Source organism: Ambystoma mexicanum, chromosome 10 (assembly GCF_040938575.1).
Source record: "Ambystoma mexicanum isolate Mex_15411 chromosome 10, UKY_AmexF1_1, whole genome shotgun sequence".
NCBI lineage: Eukaryota > Metazoa > Chordata > Amphibia > Caudata > Ambystomatidae > Ambystoma > Ambystoma mexicanum.
In genome coordinates, this window is record NC_090932.1 from 297,894,090 (window position 1) to 297,915,461 (window position 21,372).

General features: G+C 46.2%; 1 protein-coding gene across 1 annotated transcript in view; it reads right to left on the bottom strand.

The window, feature by feature from the left end:
- MYO7B (myosin VIIB) overlaps positions 1 to 21,372 on the bottom strand; it is a 1,466,289-nt gene that overhangs the window by 31,815 nt on the left and 1,413,102 nt on the right. Inside the window, exon 47 of the mRNA XM_069617875.1 lies at positions 16,810 to 16,929. Within this exon, the coding sequence (XP_069473976.1) occupies positions 16,810 to 16,929 (120 nt within the window). The remainder of the gene's footprint in view (positions 1 to 16,809; positions 16,930 to 21,372) is intronic.

Here is a 21,372-nt window from a genome sequence, read left to right on the forward strand (position 1 = left end):
GTAAAATGCATGTCCTTAATGCCAACACTAGCAAGCTGTAGTCAATTCAACAAGACAATGTTAAAAAAAGAAATGCAACCAATATTGCATATTAGCTCCACAGACGAACTGGAAGTGCACGGCATGACACTCCGTATGCGTCAACAAGCAACAGGATGACTAAATAGCTTAGAAAAATCTATCTCCAACACAGCTGGATTGGAGAAAATGTTAATGTTGGGTCTAAAGTAATTCTTAAACGTAAGCTTGACATAGAATAAGGTGTAGTCAATGGAGTAATTGGTACAGGTGTTGGCCTCCAGACATATCGACATGACAGCAACATTCAGTTTGTCAACCTCCACTTTGACAAACTTTCCGAAGTTAAAAGGATAGGACGCTTAGCAGCACGATTCCTTTTTTCAAAGACCTGTATTTCGCAGAGAACAATTCTCTCTGTGTCTTGCATATGCAGTCACTATTTACAAATCACAAGGTCTAACCCTAGATCACGCATTGATTGACATTGGCAGCACAGTCTTTAAAGAAGGTATGAGTTATGTAGCACTTTCACGTCTACATGCACTCGAAGGACTATTCCAAGTCAATTTTGATGCAAAAAAAGTCAAGGCTAACATTCCTTGCATCCTAGAGTACAACAGACTACGTGCACTCTACACACCCCATCTAGATATGTACCCTGTTCCACAAAAAGGTAAACTTTCAAAAAGAAAATTGATGCAAACAGAACTTATAAGAGATCTCCCAACAATACCACCAAAGAAACAAAAAACAACTGCTACTCCATCAAGCAGTACAACCACAAAACAAACTAGTGCAAACACAACTGCACATCCATCAGCAGATATAAAGAGAAGTATTTCTCCTAAAAAAAGTTCAGGTCTAGCAATGGCCCAGAGACAGAACTCTCTGGTCCATTTAAATGTTCCAAAACAACCAGTGTGAATTGCTATGCAAATCTAGCAATCAATCTTCTCTTCCAATTGCCACCAATTGTTCAATACATTTACTTGAACGGCTCAGACCAGTTGTTTGCAAATGCTCGTCCTTCATAGAAATGCCAAAAATAATCCTGACAACACGTGCAGTGTCTCAGGAATAAGGCAAGAGTTGGACTACTGTGCAGGAATGGTAACATTCACCATAAACACACAGGAAGATCCACAAGAATTCCTAATGTACTTACTGCAAGCACTGGAAAGAAAACACATCCCTATAAATGAAATCTTACAGATTTCATACATGCGGAAACATACATGCACTCTCTGCAACCATGTTTCACAGGAGCACATCCCTAATGAACGAGTTGTGTGTGTATCTATACCAAATTGTGAATCCAATCCATTTTATCAGCTGTTGCAAAATACAAATCAAAGTATACACTTTTTGCACTTCAGACAATCGTTCCACATACACAAACTCACATAGCCAATATCTGATACTAATGCTTTTACGGTACAACGCAGATCGTACCAAAAACAACTGTAAGCTTACTAGCTTCACACACGAGCAAGCATCTCTTGGCAAAAAAAACCTTCACAACCATAGGCATAATCTACCACACTGGTGCCACAACCACTGAAGGCCACTACACTGCATACATTAAAAAAAAGAAGTGGTTGGTTTTAATTCAAACAACACTTCCGTTTCTCTAAAACAGTGATTACTAGCAAATCTAACAAATGCCTACTTAATATTCCTTAAACCTACATTTAGTCACTGACCTGTAAAACTATCAACAGGTGGAATACGCCAACTGGTATCTAACTGCATCCATAAAACTGCAATGCTACTTTTGAATAGCAAAACCATTTCAATATGCCAACAGGTAACGAAGTACTTCAGAAATACCTTTAAAAAAAAAAAAAGAGTACAACAGTACTTTTGAAAAGAAAAACAGTTGGAATACATCAACAGCTATCTAACTACTTAAAAAATACACTTCATTGCAAATACACAATCATGATTCTTCTTACTCCAACACGGCTTGTAACAACAAATACACTTATTTGTGCACTTTATACATTCCCTTAAGTACTGCACACTTCAAACAAACATACTGTGAAACTTAAACTCACATAAATGTAGTAGTTTTATTTAAAATCCTGTATGGATTTTTTTTCCCAATGATTATGCAAACAGAAAACACAACTGTGCAGAACACACAGTAATGTTGTTTCAAACATAGTACTTAGAATGTACTAATTATGAGGGTCTCAAAAGTACATGAATATGTGAGATTGTATGCAATGAAATATTGTGAACTATCCTGGCTGATATATTATACTGTGTCTTTTTACAGAGAAAGAAGCAATGATTTCTCCTTCATTACCATGTACAACAAACTCAATCTGTACCCCAAATGGTACAGAGGTAAATAAAGGGGTGCACCTGCACTCACAGTCCCTGATCTTTCAGGTAGAATATTTAACAATCAAAAAAGTGGATCAGTGGAATGGGATGACACTGGTTAGATTAAGTATAAATCACATATTCATTTGAAAAAACTCATCACATGATTAATCATTTTACTTTCATAAAATTTCATAAAAAATTACATCAACTCATGCCTTCATACATATCCGCATTCAAAAATACATTCAAACATACCATCAATAAAACACCCTAGTGTAATAGTAACACCAAATTGTATTATTCTATTCCAATATTGGACACCAGTTATATAATGACACCTGATACCATGGACTGGGTGATTATAGGAAATGCTAATTAAAAACTTGTAGAAAGCAATTTTTTGAATAATACAATTTGGTGTTACTATTACACTAGGGTGTTTTATTGATGGTATGTTTGAATGCGGATATGTATGAAGGCATGAGTTGATGTAATTTTTTATGAAATTTTATGAAAGTAAAATGATTAATCATGTGATGAGTTTTTTCAAATAAATATGTGATTTATACTTAATCTAACCAGTGTCATCCCATTCCACTGATCCACTTTTTTTTTTTTTTTAAACTTCTGTTTATTGGCAGGTGGTCAAGACAGGTACAGCACATTTATCATGTAAGTGAGAACAAAAGGAAAACAGTATTACAGCATCAATATACATTGCTTCATCGATAACGTAAGATTCACATTGTAGAGGGGAAAACACATATTGGAAAAAAGGATTCGTACTTATGCGGCGTGTGTCAGGAGGAGTCTAGTGGTGCTGGGGAAGGGGCTGATGTTCGTTCGGCGCCATCCTTGCCGTTTAGGTAACTACGGAATTCAGTCCATACATTTGCAGGGCGGGATGGAGCAGGCAGGGTGCCGATGTACTCCTCCTCGCATGTTTGTATCCACGTAAGGGCCTTCAGCCACATGTTGAGGGTGGGGGGAGTGCGGCGCTTCCAGCGTTGTAATATGCATCTTTTGGCAACCATAACACTGACATTCAAGAACCTCGACAATTTCCTTACATCTTCTCCCGTCCACATGCCAAATAGCAAGGCCAATGGGTCCATCTCTACCGGGGCATCTATTATCTCGGTGAGCGCCTGTGTCACCTCCCCCCAGAACTTGCGCAGCGCCTCACAGGACCAAAACATATGGGCATGGTCTGCTTCGTTCGATTCGCATTTCGGGCATTTATGTGTCGGACTAAGCGTAAATTTTGCCACTCTGTACGGGGTGTAGTAGAGTCTATTGAGTAACTTGCATTGGATGCAGCGGAACCTGGCACTGAGTGATACCTTTCGTGTGTGTGCACACATCTTACCCCACATTTCATCAGTGATCTCCGTTCCGAGTTCTCTGGCCCATGACTCCCGTGGTGCCGGGGAGGTATTCTCTATTTTTCCCATCTGTATTTTATACAGGGAGGATACTATGCCCCTACAGCCTGCGGAGTTCGCTATGTACAGGAGTTCAGGTGAGTCAGGAGGCTCCTCTGGGAAGGAGGGCCACATTGTCCGCACCGCTGCTCTCAGTCTGTAGTACTGTAACAGGTCGAGCGCGGAGCCGGAGTGCCCGGGGCGTAGTGTTAGAGGGGTAATGAATGAGCCTTCAGGGTAAAGGTCAGTCAGGGCACGGTACCCCAGGCTCTCCCATCGCTGGGAGAGGTGTTGGTCATGCGTGGGGGTTAGGCCAGGAAATTGCCATAAGGGAAGCCACTTATAGTATGGGCGCCGTACTGGACTGGGGGAGAGGATATTGTTCCAAGCCCTAATCGTGGATGCTACCGGGTCCCATGGGGCATCCGCGTGGTAACCATGGTGCAATAGCAGGGTCATGATGTGGGTGCCGTCTCCGGCCATTTTTTCCCATTTGACATGTGGGGGCGGGTCGGGGTGTGTGTACCAGTGGGTAGCATGCTGGGCCTGCGCAGCGTTCCAGTAGAAAGCTAAATCGGGGGCAGTAAAGCCTCCCTTCTCGTACGGGAGGGTCATATGTTGCCACTTCTTACGGACCGCCCCCGAGTGCCAGAGGAATTGGGCGAACGACGCATGGAGCCTCTTGAAATACTGCTTGCCAGGCCAAACTGGCACATTTACAAATATATAGAGTAGCTTGGGTACCGCGATCATCTTTATTAGGGAGAGTCTACCAGCGAGGGATAGAGGGAGATTGCGCCACTTGAGCATCTTGGTTTCAATGAGCAGCGCCGTTGCTTCGTAGTTATCTGCCAGCAGGGAGTCTCCAGCCCTTGACACCTGAACCCCGAGATACTTAATCCCAGATGGGGACCAGCGCAGGGGGAACTCGCAGGACGGTTGCTGAGTTGTTCTAGTGAGGGGGAAGATTTCGGATTTTGAGTAGTTAATAGTGAAGCCCGAATAGGTGCCTATTTTTGTTATGTCTCGGATGATGGGGTCCAGGTGTGTGGAGGGTTGTCTGACGTAGAGGAGGACATCATCCGCGTACAGCGAAATGATTTCCGGTGTGCCCTGCAAGCGGATGCCCTTATTAGTATGACGGTTTCTGACGTGATCGGCCATGGGTTCAATGGCGAGTGCAAAGAGGATGGGGGAGAATGGGCAGCCTTGTCGGGTGCCCCTATGCAACGCGAAGGGGGGAGAGGGGACGGAGTTGACTAGCACCCTTGCCGACGGTCCCGTGTATAACAGCTGTATGTAGGCGATCATGTTTGGCCCGATTCCCATTTTCTCCAAGACGGCCCATAAGTATTGCCACGAGACCATATCGAACGCCTTTTGGGCGTCCAGTGTGACTGCCACAGCATCCGCGTTTGGGTCAATTCTCGACATCACGTTGAATAGGCGCCGGATGTTAGGTGCTGTAGAGCGGCCAGGGACAAATCCACTCTGGTCGGCGTGGACTAAGTGGGGCATTAGTGGGAGGAATCTGTTGGCGATTACTTTGGCAAAGATCTTCATATCAGTGTTGATGAGGGATAGGGGTCTGTAGGAGCCGCATTCGTCTGGGGGTTTCCCTGGTTTGGGGAGGACAGTGATTAGTGCTTCTCTTAGGGAGGGGGGGAGGGAGTGTGAGCGGAGTGATTCGGTCCAGACCTCGTGTAGTGATGGCGCTAGTATGGCCACATGCTCTTGGTAAAACTCAGATGTGAGTCCGTCGGGGCCAGGGGCTTTGCCCTTAGGGAGATCTGAGATCACCCGGACTATCTCTTCTAGTGAGAACGGGGCGTCTAGGAGTTCCCTGGTGTCCTGGGAGATCAGGGTCATAGGGATGGATTCCAACAGGTCGTCAAGGTTGCGGGTCGAGTGCTCTGGCTGGGGGCCGTACAGGGTGGCATAAAAGTTGGCAAAAGTGTCAAGAATAGCATGGTCTGCCCATTGTCTGGACCCCATTATTATCGATAATGCTATCTATACGAGTCCCGCCTCCCTCGGCCCGGACCAGCCTAGCCAGGGTTCTTCCAGGCCTGTCTCCCTCGCCATATCTACGGGCAGCTGCAGAGCGGGTATGGTATCTCACTTCGCTAAGGGCATGTGCCTCAAATAGTTCCAGTTCCGTCCTAATTTTCGCTAGGGTGGCAGGTACTGGCCTGGAGGCATAATCCTGCTCCAAAGTTTTGAGTTTAGATTCGGAGCGGCTTAAGGCCTGCCTTATGGACTTGAGGACCCCCACTTCTCTGGCAATACACATTCCCCTGATGTAGACTTTGAAGGCCTCCCAGCGGGTCCCAGCGGACGTGTCGGAGGCCTTGTTGGTTTCGAAGAACAGGCTTATGTCAGCCAGTATCTCTGCTCTAAAAACGATGTCTGATAGGGCGTCGGACTTAAAACGCCAAGCGGGGTGAGTCCCTGCGATGAAACCCAGCTGGATCTGGAGCAGCACGGGGGAGTGATCGGAGAGTGTGCGTGCTAGAATCTTGACTTCGGACACCCTACCCATCCGACTGCCCGACAGGAGGAATAGGTCTATTCTTGAGGAGCTGTCGTGTACCGTGGAGTAAAAGGTGTAGTCCCCCTCCTGGGGGTGGAGTGTTCTCCACACATCGTGTAGTTTCAGGGAGCTCATGTGGGTAAGCAGTCGCTTTCCCCGCTCGGGCTACCGGTCTCTTGCCCGTGGTTGTCCTGTCTAGGGCTGTGTCGAGAATGAGATTCATGTCGCCCCCCCACACAATGGGAACGTCGACATATTTCATGAGAATGCCGTAGACCATATCCATGAAGTCGGGAGAATCAATGTTGGGAGCGTACGAGTTCACAAGCAAGCATTCTTCGCCGGCTAATGAGCAGTGTAGGATCACAAATCTGCCCTCGGGATCAATGTGGGATGTGTGAAGTGTGAATCTGATTGATTTGTGGATGAGAGTGAGGACGCCTCTGGACTGAGTGGAATACTGAGTATAGTACCTGTTGGGGCCCCAGGACTGTGCGAGGTTTGAAGCCAGGAGTTTCTTAGCATGAGTCTCCTGCAGCAGGAGAACCTTAACCCCATGCCTTTCTGCATAAGCCGCAATTCTGCGAGATTTGGTGAAGTTGGTCAGCCCCCGTACATTCCACGTCAATATTCTAATAGCCATAATAATGAGTTAAGGGACATCCCAGGCGTGTATTCTCACTTTGAGCTTAAAATGGAGCACTGTGATGCAGCAGGCCTGCCGCCCTGTCGCACCGGTCCCGACCAACCCGCCTTTTTGCGAACAACAAACCCCAACTTTCCCACCCCCCACCCTCACTGCCCAGTGATACCAAGCAGTGTATAGGCAACCACCCTGAAGCGAAACTGCGTGCCATCCCCAACTGGGCAACGCCTGGAGGGCAGCCCAACGGGGGCTCGAACACCACTTTACTGCCATCAACGGCCTTGCAGCTGCAGTGGGGGCTGCTGCTGCCGTCTAGCACTCCCATAATAGGACTTTGAGTGAATGTCAACATACACATTCTTACCAGCATCGTTAGACAATTTAAGTGGAGGTTACAAGTAACGGATAACCGCAGTTTTCAGTATAGCAAGGACGAAGTGGAGTCTACTGCAGGGCCCTGGACAGCGGTGCGGCCCTGGCCCTGGGGTAGTGACCTGGGTCCGGCCATGGAATCATGAAGCACAGGGCGGCGGCAACCCCAGGGCGGGAAATACTTGCAAAATTGGCGGGGGCCTTAAGCGGCCGGTCGGTGGGATGACCGGGGGGGGGCCGCCCCCCGCCAGGAGAGCCGCGGCATGGCCCCATCCTCCACCCAGGGTCAGCGGAGGAGCCTAGAAATTACGCGTCAGTCGTCGTCCATCCGTTCCTCAGGCGGATTCACCAGGGGGACCTGGGCCTCGATGAACTTGACGGCCTCATCCGGGACCGTGAAGAAATAGCTCTTGTTGCGGTGGATACATTTCAGGCGGGCAGGGAAGAGCATAGAGTACTCAATTTTCCTATCTCTCAGCATCTTCTTAACCCCGCTGAACCTGCGTCGCTCCATCTGGACTCCCACCGAAAAGTCAGGGAAAATTCTGATGACTTGGGATTCCAACCTTAGTTCACCCCTCTCCCTGGCCAGGCGGAGAATGTGATCCCTGTCTTTGTAGCTGAGTAGTTTAGCGATGATGGGCCTGGGGAAGTCTCCGGGCTTAGGGCGGGGTGCCAGGGAGCGGTGCGCTCTTTCAACGGTGAAGAACGGGGAGAGCTCAGGGTTGCCCAGGAGGTCCTTGATGAGCTGCTCAACAGTGGTCTCCATGCGGCCCTTGAGTGCGGATTCGGGAACCCCCACTATTCGGATGTTGTTCCGCCGTGATCTCGATTCGAGGTCATCGTTCTTGGCCTTGACCTGTTTCATGTCGCGGACGAGCTCTGAGACCGTGGTCTGGAGGGTGTGGATGTGATCTTCGTTGGTCCCTATCCGCTGCTCTGTTTCCGTGAGCCTGGACCCATGCTGGTCGATTTGGGCGCGTAGGGAGGCGACGTTGGCATTAATATCGTCCAGCTTTTCATGGAAGGAAGCAAAGTTTTTGGCCATGGACTCCATCATGGTAGCGAGGTCTGGTTGCGGGGGGTCCGGGAGTGTCTCGCCATCCTCCTGTGTCGCGGAGGAGGATTCCGGGTCCGCTCGATGGGCTGGCTTGGTAAATTTGTCCATAGCGCCCGCCTTGTTGGCGCCCCGCGCCCTGTTGGACATTGTTGTGGTGGGGGGTTCCCAGCGACTCCGGCAGAGTCAGAGACGGCAGTGGCCGTGGAGTCGGTGGATGAGGCGAAGGCGGGACTGCAGCCACTAATCCCCAGTAATGTAGGCACAGGGGAGCCAGCAGTGCGCTCGTAGGATGGGGGGGCGGGCGACAGCGTGGCCACCAAGGTGGTGTAGGTTGGCAGGGGGAATGCGTGGTCCCGGGCGGTGTAGTTTTCGCGGGGGGCAGAGGCCCCGATCGTCCAGGGAGCACAAGGGCCCCGCGTATCCTATGCGGCCACCGGGTGCCAGGCCGGGCCCTGAGCGCAAAGTGGAGAAAGCAGGTGGGGGCAGAGCCCAGCAGCAGGTGAGGGAGGCCCCCAAGCGGAGTTAGCTATGGCCGGAAGGGACCGGGGCCCAGTCCAGGAGGCCCACAGCGGCAGCAGTGCTTCAGGGCGATCCTCGTGGCAGGCTGGAGAGGTGGGGGTTCCCAGCAGCGGTGTCCCGGAGATGCGTCGTGCAGCCCTTTCGGGGGCCGGCGCCCCGCTCCCCCGCCAGTGAGAGCGGGCGAGCGGTCCGTCCTCCTCCCGCGGAGTCGCCGCTCAGTCTGGCGCGGGGGCCCACCAGGCGCCACAAGCCGCGGCAGTCAGGAAATCCACGAGGCCGCAGCAAGGCCAGTCTCCCTCGCGGGGGGGCCTCGCCGGCGGTAGCGGGCTGTAGCGCGGGAGGAGCGGGACCCACAGCTCCTCCCGACAATGTAGATTCAGGGAAGCCCACGGGGCGATGGATCCGCGGTCAGCGGCGCGGGAGGCCCCCGGAGCCGCTTCCCCCTCCGGCGGTGGCTGGGCCGCAGCAGATCCGGGAGGCCTCGGACGGCCCCGGGCCGCGGAAGTTCGGGTCCCGGCCGCCGTTTCAACTCGGGATTGCAGGAGAATATAGCGGACAGTGCCGCTAGTCAAATCGTTGTCGTTTCGTGCAGCAGGCGGACCGGATTCGTGCTGGTGCAGCAAGGATTAGGTGTGCGGTGACGGAGCTCCGACGCTAAGCGGCCATCTTGCTTGGCTGCTCAACAGCGCCCCCCCACTGATCCACTTTTTTGATTGTTATACCCCCAATGGTACAGCAATCATAAATACTTAAATTCTATTATGTCGCCATGTTACAAATACTGTATACTGCTCCTTCACTATACATAATTACCATACACATATTATTATAATGGCTGTATCCAGAGGCCAGATTCAATTTCTATACACATATTATTATAATGGTTGTGGCCAGTGGCCAGATTCTTGGGTGCATGGCAGTATTATGCTGTGGTGGTTGTGCCTACGGCCATGCACCCAAGAATCTGACCACTGGCCAAAACCACTACACCGCAACTCGCCCTGAACCTCCCAATTCAAATGACGTCTGCACACATCAAAATGGACCGCCAACCCAATTTTTACCTATGACAGCATCCCCATATCATCTATATTCCACTCCCCTACCCTAAACAAGCCCTCTTTCAGTCACCAAATAACCCCAAATGTGTTTCTCAAGCTGTCCGCAGACTACTGCGCTGTCCGCGGACAGCTACGACACATGCACAGCCTTTTTCAACCTACAAAAAAACGCCCCATATCATCTTTTTTCCACTCCCCCAACCTTCCGAGCCCCTCTTTCCATCACCAAATGATCCAAAATGTGTTTTCTAGACTTTTTCCCTACCGACCCATCTGCGGTCAGTTGCAGCTGTCCACGGGTCCAACATGTCGGAGGTTTTGGAAAATATGACACACCTCACGCTTTTCACCATCCAATAAGTCGGCCGCGTCCGCGGACCTCACTTTGGCTCCTGGACCAATCGGAGGCCCTTCCATGGACCCAACAGGGAAATGAGTCCGCGGACCGAACCCAGATATCAAACTTTTTTTTAAACCTACTTTTAGGCCATTTTAAAAAGATAATACTGGATGAAAATTTACAGAAGCACGCTTTTGGGACCAAGCCGCTGCTCCTGCTGCAAATTTGGTGAAAAGCCATCCAGCGGTCTGGGCTGCAGACATGAGCACATTTTGGGACTCCCCTATAACTTTACTCCCCCACCCCCTTGATGAAACCTCACCAAACTTTGCAGAATCAATCTGATGGGCCATATACTTTTTTTTGCAAAGTCTGGTGAGGATTCATCCAGGAGGTGCGAAGTTATTAGCGCCCAAAAAGTGCTCTTCCTATGGGTTGAGCAACTTAACCATGCATGTTTTTCAAAAAGGAGAGTGAGGGCTAGGAATTATGGTTACTTTACTTCATCAGAGCCAATCAGGTTACTCTACTTTATCCGAGCCAATCAGGACCCAACTCTCTCCCATTATCCAGTCTTCACTCTGTGTGTGGGGGGATTACGCAACAGTGTGGCACAGTCAATGGAAATCGTCCACATTTGTTCATACATATACAAAAGGTGCCTCTTATCTTAGGAAACTATCTCTCTTGTATATAATAAGACTACACTCTCATGGAATGGCGTTTTGATAGATTTCCATATTTTAAGCATTTCCTTTTTCATCACAATCAAATCGTAATGTAACCACAATTCCATCCTATGTGATCAGTTTAGAAGCAGTCAGAAAGATCCAATTAGTAACACAATTAGGTCAATAATAATCAGGCACATGGACATCATCTCAATTCGTACTGGCACCTTTTGCCAGAATTCAAATGCTTCCATTCCCAAAACGTGTGTTTTTACATGCCCACCACAAATATGATCATGCTAATTTACATTAAATCATCTTTGCCTGCAACTAGTAGAGGGTATAGATGAATCTTTCAAATAATATAAAATGGATTGCATTTCTTTTGTGTCATATTTGCAAACATTTTTAACACCTCAAAGATCATCAATATGTGACTCAAATGCTTGCCTCTTTGGTTCCCCAAAAACATTTCACTGCACATATTCCATCTTGATGTTTAAAGCAAGTGTACACAACTGTATTCCTTTTCCCATGGAACTGTGATAAGTCTTGACAGAAATTATTTTTGTCTTTCACTAATAACATAGCATAACATGTTGTTAAACATTCTGCATATGGAAATAAGAACTGATAGTCCTCGAGAGATCACAACTGATCGTCCTGGCTGGTAGATACATGCATAGTTTGGAAAGTACATAGAACAAATGTTAGCTGGTGAGGTCATTATATACAAAGTTTTTCTTCATATGATATCAGACCTTCAAACTAGACTCTGTTTTCTGTTTATTTTTCATACGCCTGAATCATTGATTTTCAATGCACTTTTGTGCTGCGTATCCTAGATTATGACATTCTTGCATATGTCTGGGGGTTAATCGAATATTTTAATTGTTTCTCAATTATTAATTTTTACCCAAATGGATTTTGTTTATTTAGATTTTGCCCTTACAATCTTTCTTCATAGTTGATTCTGTCAGTCTGTAAATATATAATCATAAGATAATGGAACACTTTAATGTATCATTTATATTTACCATTGGAGAGAATGTCTGTTTTTTATAATCCACGTCCTATTCTCATCACAGATTAAAATCTTAAAATATCCCATAAAACGTATTATGTCCCACAGTTCATTTGGAGGTTCTTCAGGAAAATATTGATCACCTCTGCAGATAGTTTACATAGTGTAGTTCAAATATCATGAGTTCCTATCATAGCAACAAAAGGTATACTTTTTGGTTGATATTACGGGCAAGGGATACGATCCATGTATTTGTTACAGAAGCATTTATTCAATGAGTTCTTAGTGAGCTTCAAGAGATTTGGGGTTCACATAATGAAAGTCTCTCATATCTGAAAAGTAGAGACCTACTTCTAAGCAGCCTTGGCTACGTGATGTGATAAGTTGACTACTATGTTCTTTTTCTCCACCCTCCCTGTGTCTGTGCTTGTCATTTGGCTGAATATGTGGTCACACCTGACATTTTTCCTGTGCTCCTTCGTCTTCTCATCATTGGTCTGTGTTTCTTCCATTCTCTGTGCTTTTTTTGTCCTATGAAAAGGAATTCCATCTTGTCAAAAACAAATTCTGGTTCTTTCTAGATATATTCTCTTTTTCCACCTATGTTTCTACTTCTGAGGTTTGTTTACAGCTCAATTGTTTCTTCTCCTAGCCTTTTTCTTTGTCTTTAACAGTTTCCTTTGCTTGGGTTTGTGATTAGTTTCGGCTCTGATGATCAAAACGGTAAAAGTGTATATTCTCCCACTAATATTCTTGTTTGTCTTGTGTGAATTGCTTTTCTTTCTTTTATTTATGTTTGGTACCTTACTAGATTATTTTTCATATTCCTTGTTGCTTTGTCCATTTCACATATATTTAGTCTTTATTATATGTTGCATCTCATCCTCTTTCTTTGTAATTGTTTGCTCTATCCATCCTTGCATATTAAATTAGCCATCCTTAGCCTTGTGCTCCCATTGATTATTGGCCTGTAATCTTTTCGAAGGTTAGGCTCTAAAAGAACATATGCCGGTATGACAAGGAGGCAAAGACATCTGGGAATCTTCATTACTTTCATCCTATTTTTAAGATAGCCGCTGTTACTGCTCTGTTCTTTTCACATGCCTGTTCTCGTTTCCATAGTTACTACTGGACTACTTGCTAGTGGCGTCTTGGTTTGTTGGCCTGTTCTGGGGTGGTTCTGCCTGCTGCTTTTTCCCACACTAAGGATGCTTGCCTGTAGCGATTCATCTTCTCTCCACTGTGCTAACAGAGCCAGCAAGGAAGGGAAAGGGGCACATTTTTCTCCAGACCAAGAGACAGAAAGGAATCCAGGTTCAGCTACAACTGAACACTGATCACCTGGAATGATATCCCTAAGGCAGGTGCAACCATTAAGTGTGCCATACACTCATATAAAGCAGCTCTACATTTGAAGAGCTCATCTGTCGAGGACTGCATCAGGAACCAGTATCCAAGCAGTGCTTGCTCCTGAAAGGCACACATATACTGCTGCTGTGCTGTTCTGCTATTTGTAATGTGCACTGCCCCAGATACTTCCCCCTAGCCCAGAATAGATCCCCATTGGCTTGTTATTGACCTATACTAAGGGAAGGCAGCTTGCCCTGCTGCAGCCTATGCTTTGACTATTTTGCGTGTTCGTGAAAGTTGTGCTACCCAGCCCAATTGGCCCTGATTTTTGTGACGGAAATGTGCACTGCTGTGGCCCATACTATGCCTATTCTGTGAGTGCAAGGGATGCCTACAGTGGCCCTGTCCCCCTGTTCTGTGTAAAGGATGGCTTTACAGCTGCAATGCATTTAATGCCTGTGCTGTGCAAGAACAGCTTACACTTGCCATGACTATGCTGACCTGTTGTGTGCAAAGGTAGTATGCAGTGCTGCTACTTAAGTGCTGTATGTGAGAGGGACGCTTGAAATGCCCTTCTCAGGCTGACCTATTCTGTGTTAAGAAAGTTTGCACTGCTACGCCCTAGACTATGCCCGTTCGGCTTGCATGAGGAATGCATCTATTTGCCATGTAGTAGTGAGCTCAGTGGAAGAAATGTGCACTGCTGTGGCCCATACTGTACCTTTTTTGTGTGCGTGATTTAAGTTAAGGATGTGCCTCATAACTTGTTCTGTGTCAAAGAAGAGAGCAAGTCTGCAGCCATGATGTGCCTGTTCTGCAAATGAGGGAAACGTGGACTGCCCAGGCCACACTGACCTGTTCTGTATGAAGAACTATTGCACTGCTACAGCCTGTGCGGTACATAGTCTGTGTGTGATGAATACTTACAGTGCTGTTGCTCATGCTGTACATGTTCTCTGTACGTAAAGGAAGACTTATCCTGTATATTAATGACGTTTCAACTGCTTGTGTTAGTGAAACTTGCTCTGCTGCTGCCAGTGTTGTATTTTAAAGAGACCTGCACTGTCAGTGTATGTGTGTGCCATTGCTTGTGTGTCTATGTATGGTGGAGATGAAAAATCCTTAGTCATTGTTTTCTAACTGTGCTTAATATAGTTATTCCTAAACCTATCTAATGCAGTATTCTTTTTGGTATTGTTATTTCTAATTCTACAAAAAATTGTTATGTTTAATAAGGAACTATATAGACAGGCTTACATAAATGGGAATGGAAAACGATCTAAGGAAATGTTGAGTTGCTATTGAAGTTGTCTGGGAGATCTAGAGAGGGGTCAGTGAAGTACCTCTGCTAAACTGGCAATGTTTTACCCCTTTCTACTCTTCAAAATAATGTAACTCTCCCCAACCCCACTTCATACCTCCTGCCACCTTGTGGGCTGCCTAGAGCTGAATTGGCACACCAGAACCTGTCTAGTATGGCATGTCTGGCTAGGCCCTGATGCTCCACTTGGTAGTTCCTGTTCATTCCACTCTTCCATTGCCTCCCTGACTCCTCTGTCACTCTTCCCAGATACTATGATGAGCTCTGTCCCACTTCCGGACTCTAGTGTTACCTTCTCCTTTTTACTCTGGGCATAGGCTCCCCTTCCCTTCCTTTAGTGGCTGTACTTTCCTCCTACACTCTCCACTGTCACTGTCTTCCACTCTCCTTTCTTCAATCCCGCATCTCAGCTGAATGTAGCCCTTGTCACCAGCTTCTGTCAATCACCTTCAAATGTCACCTCCAACACAGATAAAGCCTCCTCCACTAACGTTCTTCTGCCAATCGCCTCCAGCTTATTCCCTCCTCCTCCAAATCTAATCCTGCCTACCAACTCCTCACCACCACCTTCTGCCCTCTACCTTCTCTAGATGTAACCATCGCTCCTCTACCAAACAATTCCTACCATCACCTTCTTCTCCGACAGATGTAATTTCCTCTTCCAACTCTATTTTTACCAACCCCCCAATCCACTCCTCCACCAGATGGAACTTCCTCTTCTCCTCTTCCAGCATTCTCCTCCACTCCTCCAGACTTGTAGTTTTACGCTGCCTCACACTATCAAGCCTCCTCTCAAAATGTACTTCCTCCTTGTACAACACACACAAATGGTATGAGCTGGCTGGTTCTTAACAAGACTCCTTCTCTTCCTGAGTGGGACATTTGTGAAGGTTTGGCAACTGTGGTACTAGGGCACTGGAGGGCTTGGACTGGGTAGGTTCCTTCCTGTTTTGCAAAGTAGAATGAGACTGAAGGAGTCAGCGTACATTTCTACTGTGATGGCCATTGTGGATTTGCACTTGTTCTCTCACTGCACCAGGAGAGGGTGTTGGTCTGAAAGGCTGGCTTTTGTAGACTTGTTTGGGTTGCCCATTGTGTTCTCCTTAAGGGCTCTGGATGTTTTGCATGCCATCCGGGTGTTCCTGCTTGCAGACTTTGTGGTTGGTTCAGCGTTTGCTACAAACTGGATCCTGAGCCTGCGTGAGTTCCTGGATATTGTGGTCAAGTCTATGTTGCAGTTAGTGGATTTGTAAACTTGCTCTAGCTTGCAGGTGCTGCGAGTGGGTTGGGGGCCCTGGGCAGCACTGCGAATGGTGTGTGGACCAGCATGAGACATTGAACTTTGTAGATGTTTGATGCTAGAGGGGGTTTCATATTTTGGGGAACCTGGCCTGTGCTCTGGCAAAGGGCGGTTCTACTGAACAGGTGTGGAGGGGCTCAGTAATATTTGACATACCCTGGTCAGGGGTTCGATGGTTCCAATGTCACTGTCCCCTGCCAAGCATCCGAGAATGTCACGGGACCCTCCAAATTAATAGCCTGGTCCCAACATCTGGTGGCTTGGGGTAGTACGAAGTCCACAACACCACTTTGGCACCTGTCTATAGAGCAAGGCAGGGCACATTGTCACATACTATAGGCCACATGACTGGAAGTAGAACAATTAATGGCTTTTTTCAATCAATTGTCTAATTTGATGTGTCAAGTGCTGAAAAAAATAATGGGCCCAAAATTGGACTTTTTGGGGAAGTAGTTGAAAAGACTGGGGAGTGAAATACTGGCCATTCACTTTACAAGCAGAGTCTGCGTTTGTGCTTGTACAGATATATAACAATGTGCTTTCTCATATAAATGTGAATGTGTGCTTTGTTCTTCATGTGTTTGAGTAAAGTTTCAGAAGAACGTTGAATCGGGATTACATTTTTTGTTTAAAAAAAGCTATTTCTTTCAGATGTCTTATTTGCCATAGAAATGTTGTTACCATGACATTTCCTCTGCCCCAGACAGACATGCTGAAAATTTGGCTTTCTGGGCCATGCCAACAATGGACTTTAGATGTGTGTATGCCAGTGTGCTGGTGTGCATATCTCTAAATATCTCACACGTTTGGAGGAGTAGGAACACCATTCTCACCAGTGATGTCTCACAGAGAAGCCTGTTACCCCGGACCAGGTTGCCCATCGTCATGTGGAAGTATGTGTTGCCACTGTTCCAGCTAGAGATCTTCGTGAAGGGATGGGTGACGAGGAGTTCCTGCAATGATTGAGAGGAATGACAAGTAACCAACCATTTAACTTTATAAATCATTTCAGCACAAATTACACTCTCTGTCTATCATTAGAGAACAGCAGGACCTTCAGGGGCTGAATGAACAAAACCTCAACATCATGCAGCACCCAGGATACATGTTTCATTTTGGAGTATCCAATAGAAACAGAGAAAGACTCACCTGCCAGTTATGGACCACCAATCCCATCTAATTTGCCAATACCAATGACTACTATCCATGTTACATGTTCTATATGTGCTTCATTCCTGGTCTGTAAGCACAATTGATTGTGTGTGTCTGTGTGTCTTGCTCCAAGCCTATTAAATGCAATACATATTTATATTTTCACTGCTTCTACAAGGAGGCAGTTAGACACATGTACTTCACCTTTTGCAATTAGTGCCTTTCTAATGGTACTTCTGATCACCCACCACACACCCAACCTTACATCGTGCCATTCAGTCTTGTCAATATTGGAGTAAAAGGCGCTAGTTGAGGGTTGGGGGGACTACAGGAGGTGCCTGAATTGATAGGTCTGATCTATATTCACACATTGTAGGTGACAGATGAGTATGAACAGGTAGGGTTATTCATTACCCGAAAACTGATACTATTATAGAAACAGGTCGGGGTGGGACTGCTGTAATTGCAGTTCTAGTAAGAGCGCTATCAGTTCTTGAGATTGCGGGGCAGGTTCATTCTTCTGCAACTGCAAAGATAACATACTGACACTAAGCACTACTTGGCAAGATGAGAATAGAGACATTGACAAAGGGGATTACCACTCGCTGAATATGCATTGCAGAACAAGAATAAAACAATGTAGGCCTAAATTGACACGTCCAAATGCACAAGTGGTAACTGATTCAACAATTTACTTTTACATACCCATTTCACAAACGATCATCACAATCCGCAGCTTGTTAACAAATTTAATGTCACCAAGAAGGTGTTAAAATTTCTCAACAGGGAAATTCAAAAGAAGCATTTATCATTGAAAAATGGGGGTGTATGATTCACATATATGTTAAGAAAGGCCCGGTTTACTACAACTTATTAATTCATGCACTTTTTCTTTTTTGTCTTCTTCTGTGTTTTATTTCTTGGAGTTTTTTTCATTTTTCTTTCCAATGTGTATATTTTGCTTTGACCCTGAAAAGATACTGGGCCACATTCTGACCCTGGCGGTAAGGGGTTAACGGCACCAGTAAGGATGCCGGTGCCGTTATCCCCTTACCGCCGCATTCCAAGGTCCCTTAGCGGGTCCCACTAAGGCCGGCTGGTTTTACCAGATGCCCTTAGCGAGAGCCGCTAAGGGACCAGGGAGCTAATAACCGGCCCGCTATTAGCTCCTTCCCCATTCCCATTGAGCCCTATGGGGGCTCGAATGGGAATGGTTTTCAGAATGGGGACTTACCGGGTCCTCCAAGGTTGGAATGACCCGGTAAGTCCCCATACTGAGAACCTGGACCCAGACACGACTTTGGAGGCAGCCATGGTGCTAGTAGCATTATGGCTGCCTCCAAAGTCGTAATGAGGCCCACTGGCCTCATTACGAGTATGGAGGTCGCCATGCCCTTAATAAGGGCATGGCTTCCGGGTATTGTGAATGAGGAATTACCGGGTCATTCCAACCTTGGAGGACCCGGTATTTCCTCATTCTTAAAACCAATCCCCATTCCCATTTGAGCCCCCATAGGGCTCAATGGGAATGGGGAGGGAGCTAATAACAGGCCCGTTAATACAGGCCCGTTATTAGCTCCCTGGTCCCCTTGCGGGGGAACCTCGTAATAGGGCATCCCGTAATGAACAGTGCCGGTCCCATACCGGCACCCTTCATTACGGGAGCGCTTGCGTCGTAATGAGGTCCAATGTGTCTAAAAATGGACAGAAAAAAACCCGTTCCGTTGAGCCAATTTGAACAGACACAGGGATGCCCAAAACATTTGCAGGCCCCCTTTCTTAATAAGGTAACCTGCACATTTCTTGAAGTGTTGCGTGTTCAAAAAAGCAGGTCCTCCCTGCTTTTTTTTTATTTTTGCCATTTATTATGTTTATTTATTACACATTTTGTGCACTGAATGTGACTTAAGCCAACTTCAGAGTCTTATAATGAATCTCGAGTATGGATACCGATAAGATTTTGAAGTGCGATTATTTTACTCCCCATTTTATTGAGCAATTATTTAGGAAGGTGAAAATATATTGTAACTCAGTAACATAACTTCTTGTAATCCATACTTCTTTGCATTCTATGCAAACTAAAAGATGCATTATTATCTTGGTCCTCAACAGAGCAGGTGCTGCTCTTCTGGCGCAACTGATCTGATCATGTGTGTGGGCAGTAGCCAGGGGCATGCTCCCATGTGTCTTTCCTTTTTCTTTTCTTTTTTGGGGGAGTCTTTGCCTTTTATCAGGGAGTAAATGCAACTGGTATGCTGCTTGTATGTAGGGCTGGTAGGAGATCTTCATCTTACAGTGGGCACACAAGGGAAAGGCGTTCATAGACAATATTTGGTGGCATGCTATGTGTATCCTCTGTGCATATAGCACATAGTTATAAAAAAACATAGTTGGAGCAAGAGTATTTTAGGAAGTACAGGCGACATGTGCTTTCTGCAAGCAGAGCTGATAATCAATATGTTTTTCAAGGTGATGGCAAATGCCTATTCATTTTCCACCAATCCCTAAGTATGCTACCTTACAGTCCTCCAGTTATGATAGCAACGTAGCCCAAACCAAGTCGACGTCCTTGTCAAATTGATGTTTTGTTATGAATTAATTATTAGAGTCAGATTAGAGCAGATTATGCTATTACGTTAACGAATACAATAGTTAAGGTTAATACAAAATGGGCCTCATTACGAGGTTGGTTGTAACCCGCCAGTACCATCGGTGGGTGGCTGCCAACCCCGTAACAATGCTTCCGCCACCTGACTTCCCGGTGCCACCGGGACATTACAAGTCCCGGCGGCCCGGGAAGTCAGGCGGCGGAAAATGTTAGTCCCCATTCCTGTGGAGTGCCATAGGACTCCACGGAAATAGGGACTCGGAAGCACCAGCACTGTTGCTAATGGTGGCGGTGCTTTCTTGACAACTCTGCTTTCCGGGGCTGTTGCGCCCGGCAGGTCAGACCTGCCGGGTGCAGAGGCCCTGGAAAGCAGAGTTGTAGTCTGCGGGTCCGGAAAGGTCGCTGGTACGTTGACATTTCCCAATTCCCTTTGAATCCTTATGTTGTCAGTTCTGAAAAGTTACCACAGTAAAATTTGGTGGCTTTCGTCCCAGCATGGAACATTTCTGAATTTTTAATCAATGGCTTCTTCTTTTTAAAAAATGTTGCTTTTATTGTTTTTGAACACCTTTTAACATGGGCTTTTCACATAGGGATTTTAGCCTTGCACCTTCATATTATAAGGATTTGGTGCACGGAAATATGTTTTGACAATCGTGCTGCTCAATTCTGAGATATTTAAGTTTTAATATTTATCACGGATGCACAGAATTCTCTACAAACTTTAGATGCACTTGCATGAGATGTACATTTCGTACACGTGCACTTCTATACATATGAAAACACACCAAATTCGAGACTGACTTTGATGTCCGTTTTCAAATGTATACGAGAAGTAATATGTGTATCTGTAAAAAATGTAAAACTGTATATGCCTTTCCTGTGTATTAAAACTCATATCAAAGTCAAATCTCAATTTTATGTGAGTTTTCATACGTGTAGGTGTATATAACATGCACATTTCATACAACTTTACACCAAACACTCATACGCTATTTACACTCACATGCCAGACAAACACCAAACACTATTACGTCTTACACCACACACTTGTATGGCTCACATACTTACGGGTCACACACAATTAGGCCACATACTCTTACACTGCGTACTCTTACGCTACACACTCCTATGGCACACGCTGTTTTGCCACACCCACTCAAGCCATGCACTCATACACCATGCGCTGTTATGACACATGCTCGTAGGCCACACTTTTTATGCCACACGCATATGCCACCATCTTACACCATAGGCTCTTATGCCACACACAGTTAAATGACATACAGTCACACAATATACATCAACCGACATACACTGATACACAATGCTCACATCCCCCATACACTTGACACTCATATGCCAGACACTCTTATGCCAGACACTCTTATGCCACACACTCTTATGCCACACACTCTTATGCCACACACTCATGTGCCATACACCATAATTATAGGCCACACATTCGTATGTCGTATACCCATATGCCATACACTCATATCGCATACACATACAGTCACATGCCACACTCAAAAGCAATATGCCATTCACCATAATCCCAACACTCATGCCACATACCAAAATGCCATATGCTCACGTACCAAACACTCGGTTCATGCTTCGAGTTTCATGGTTG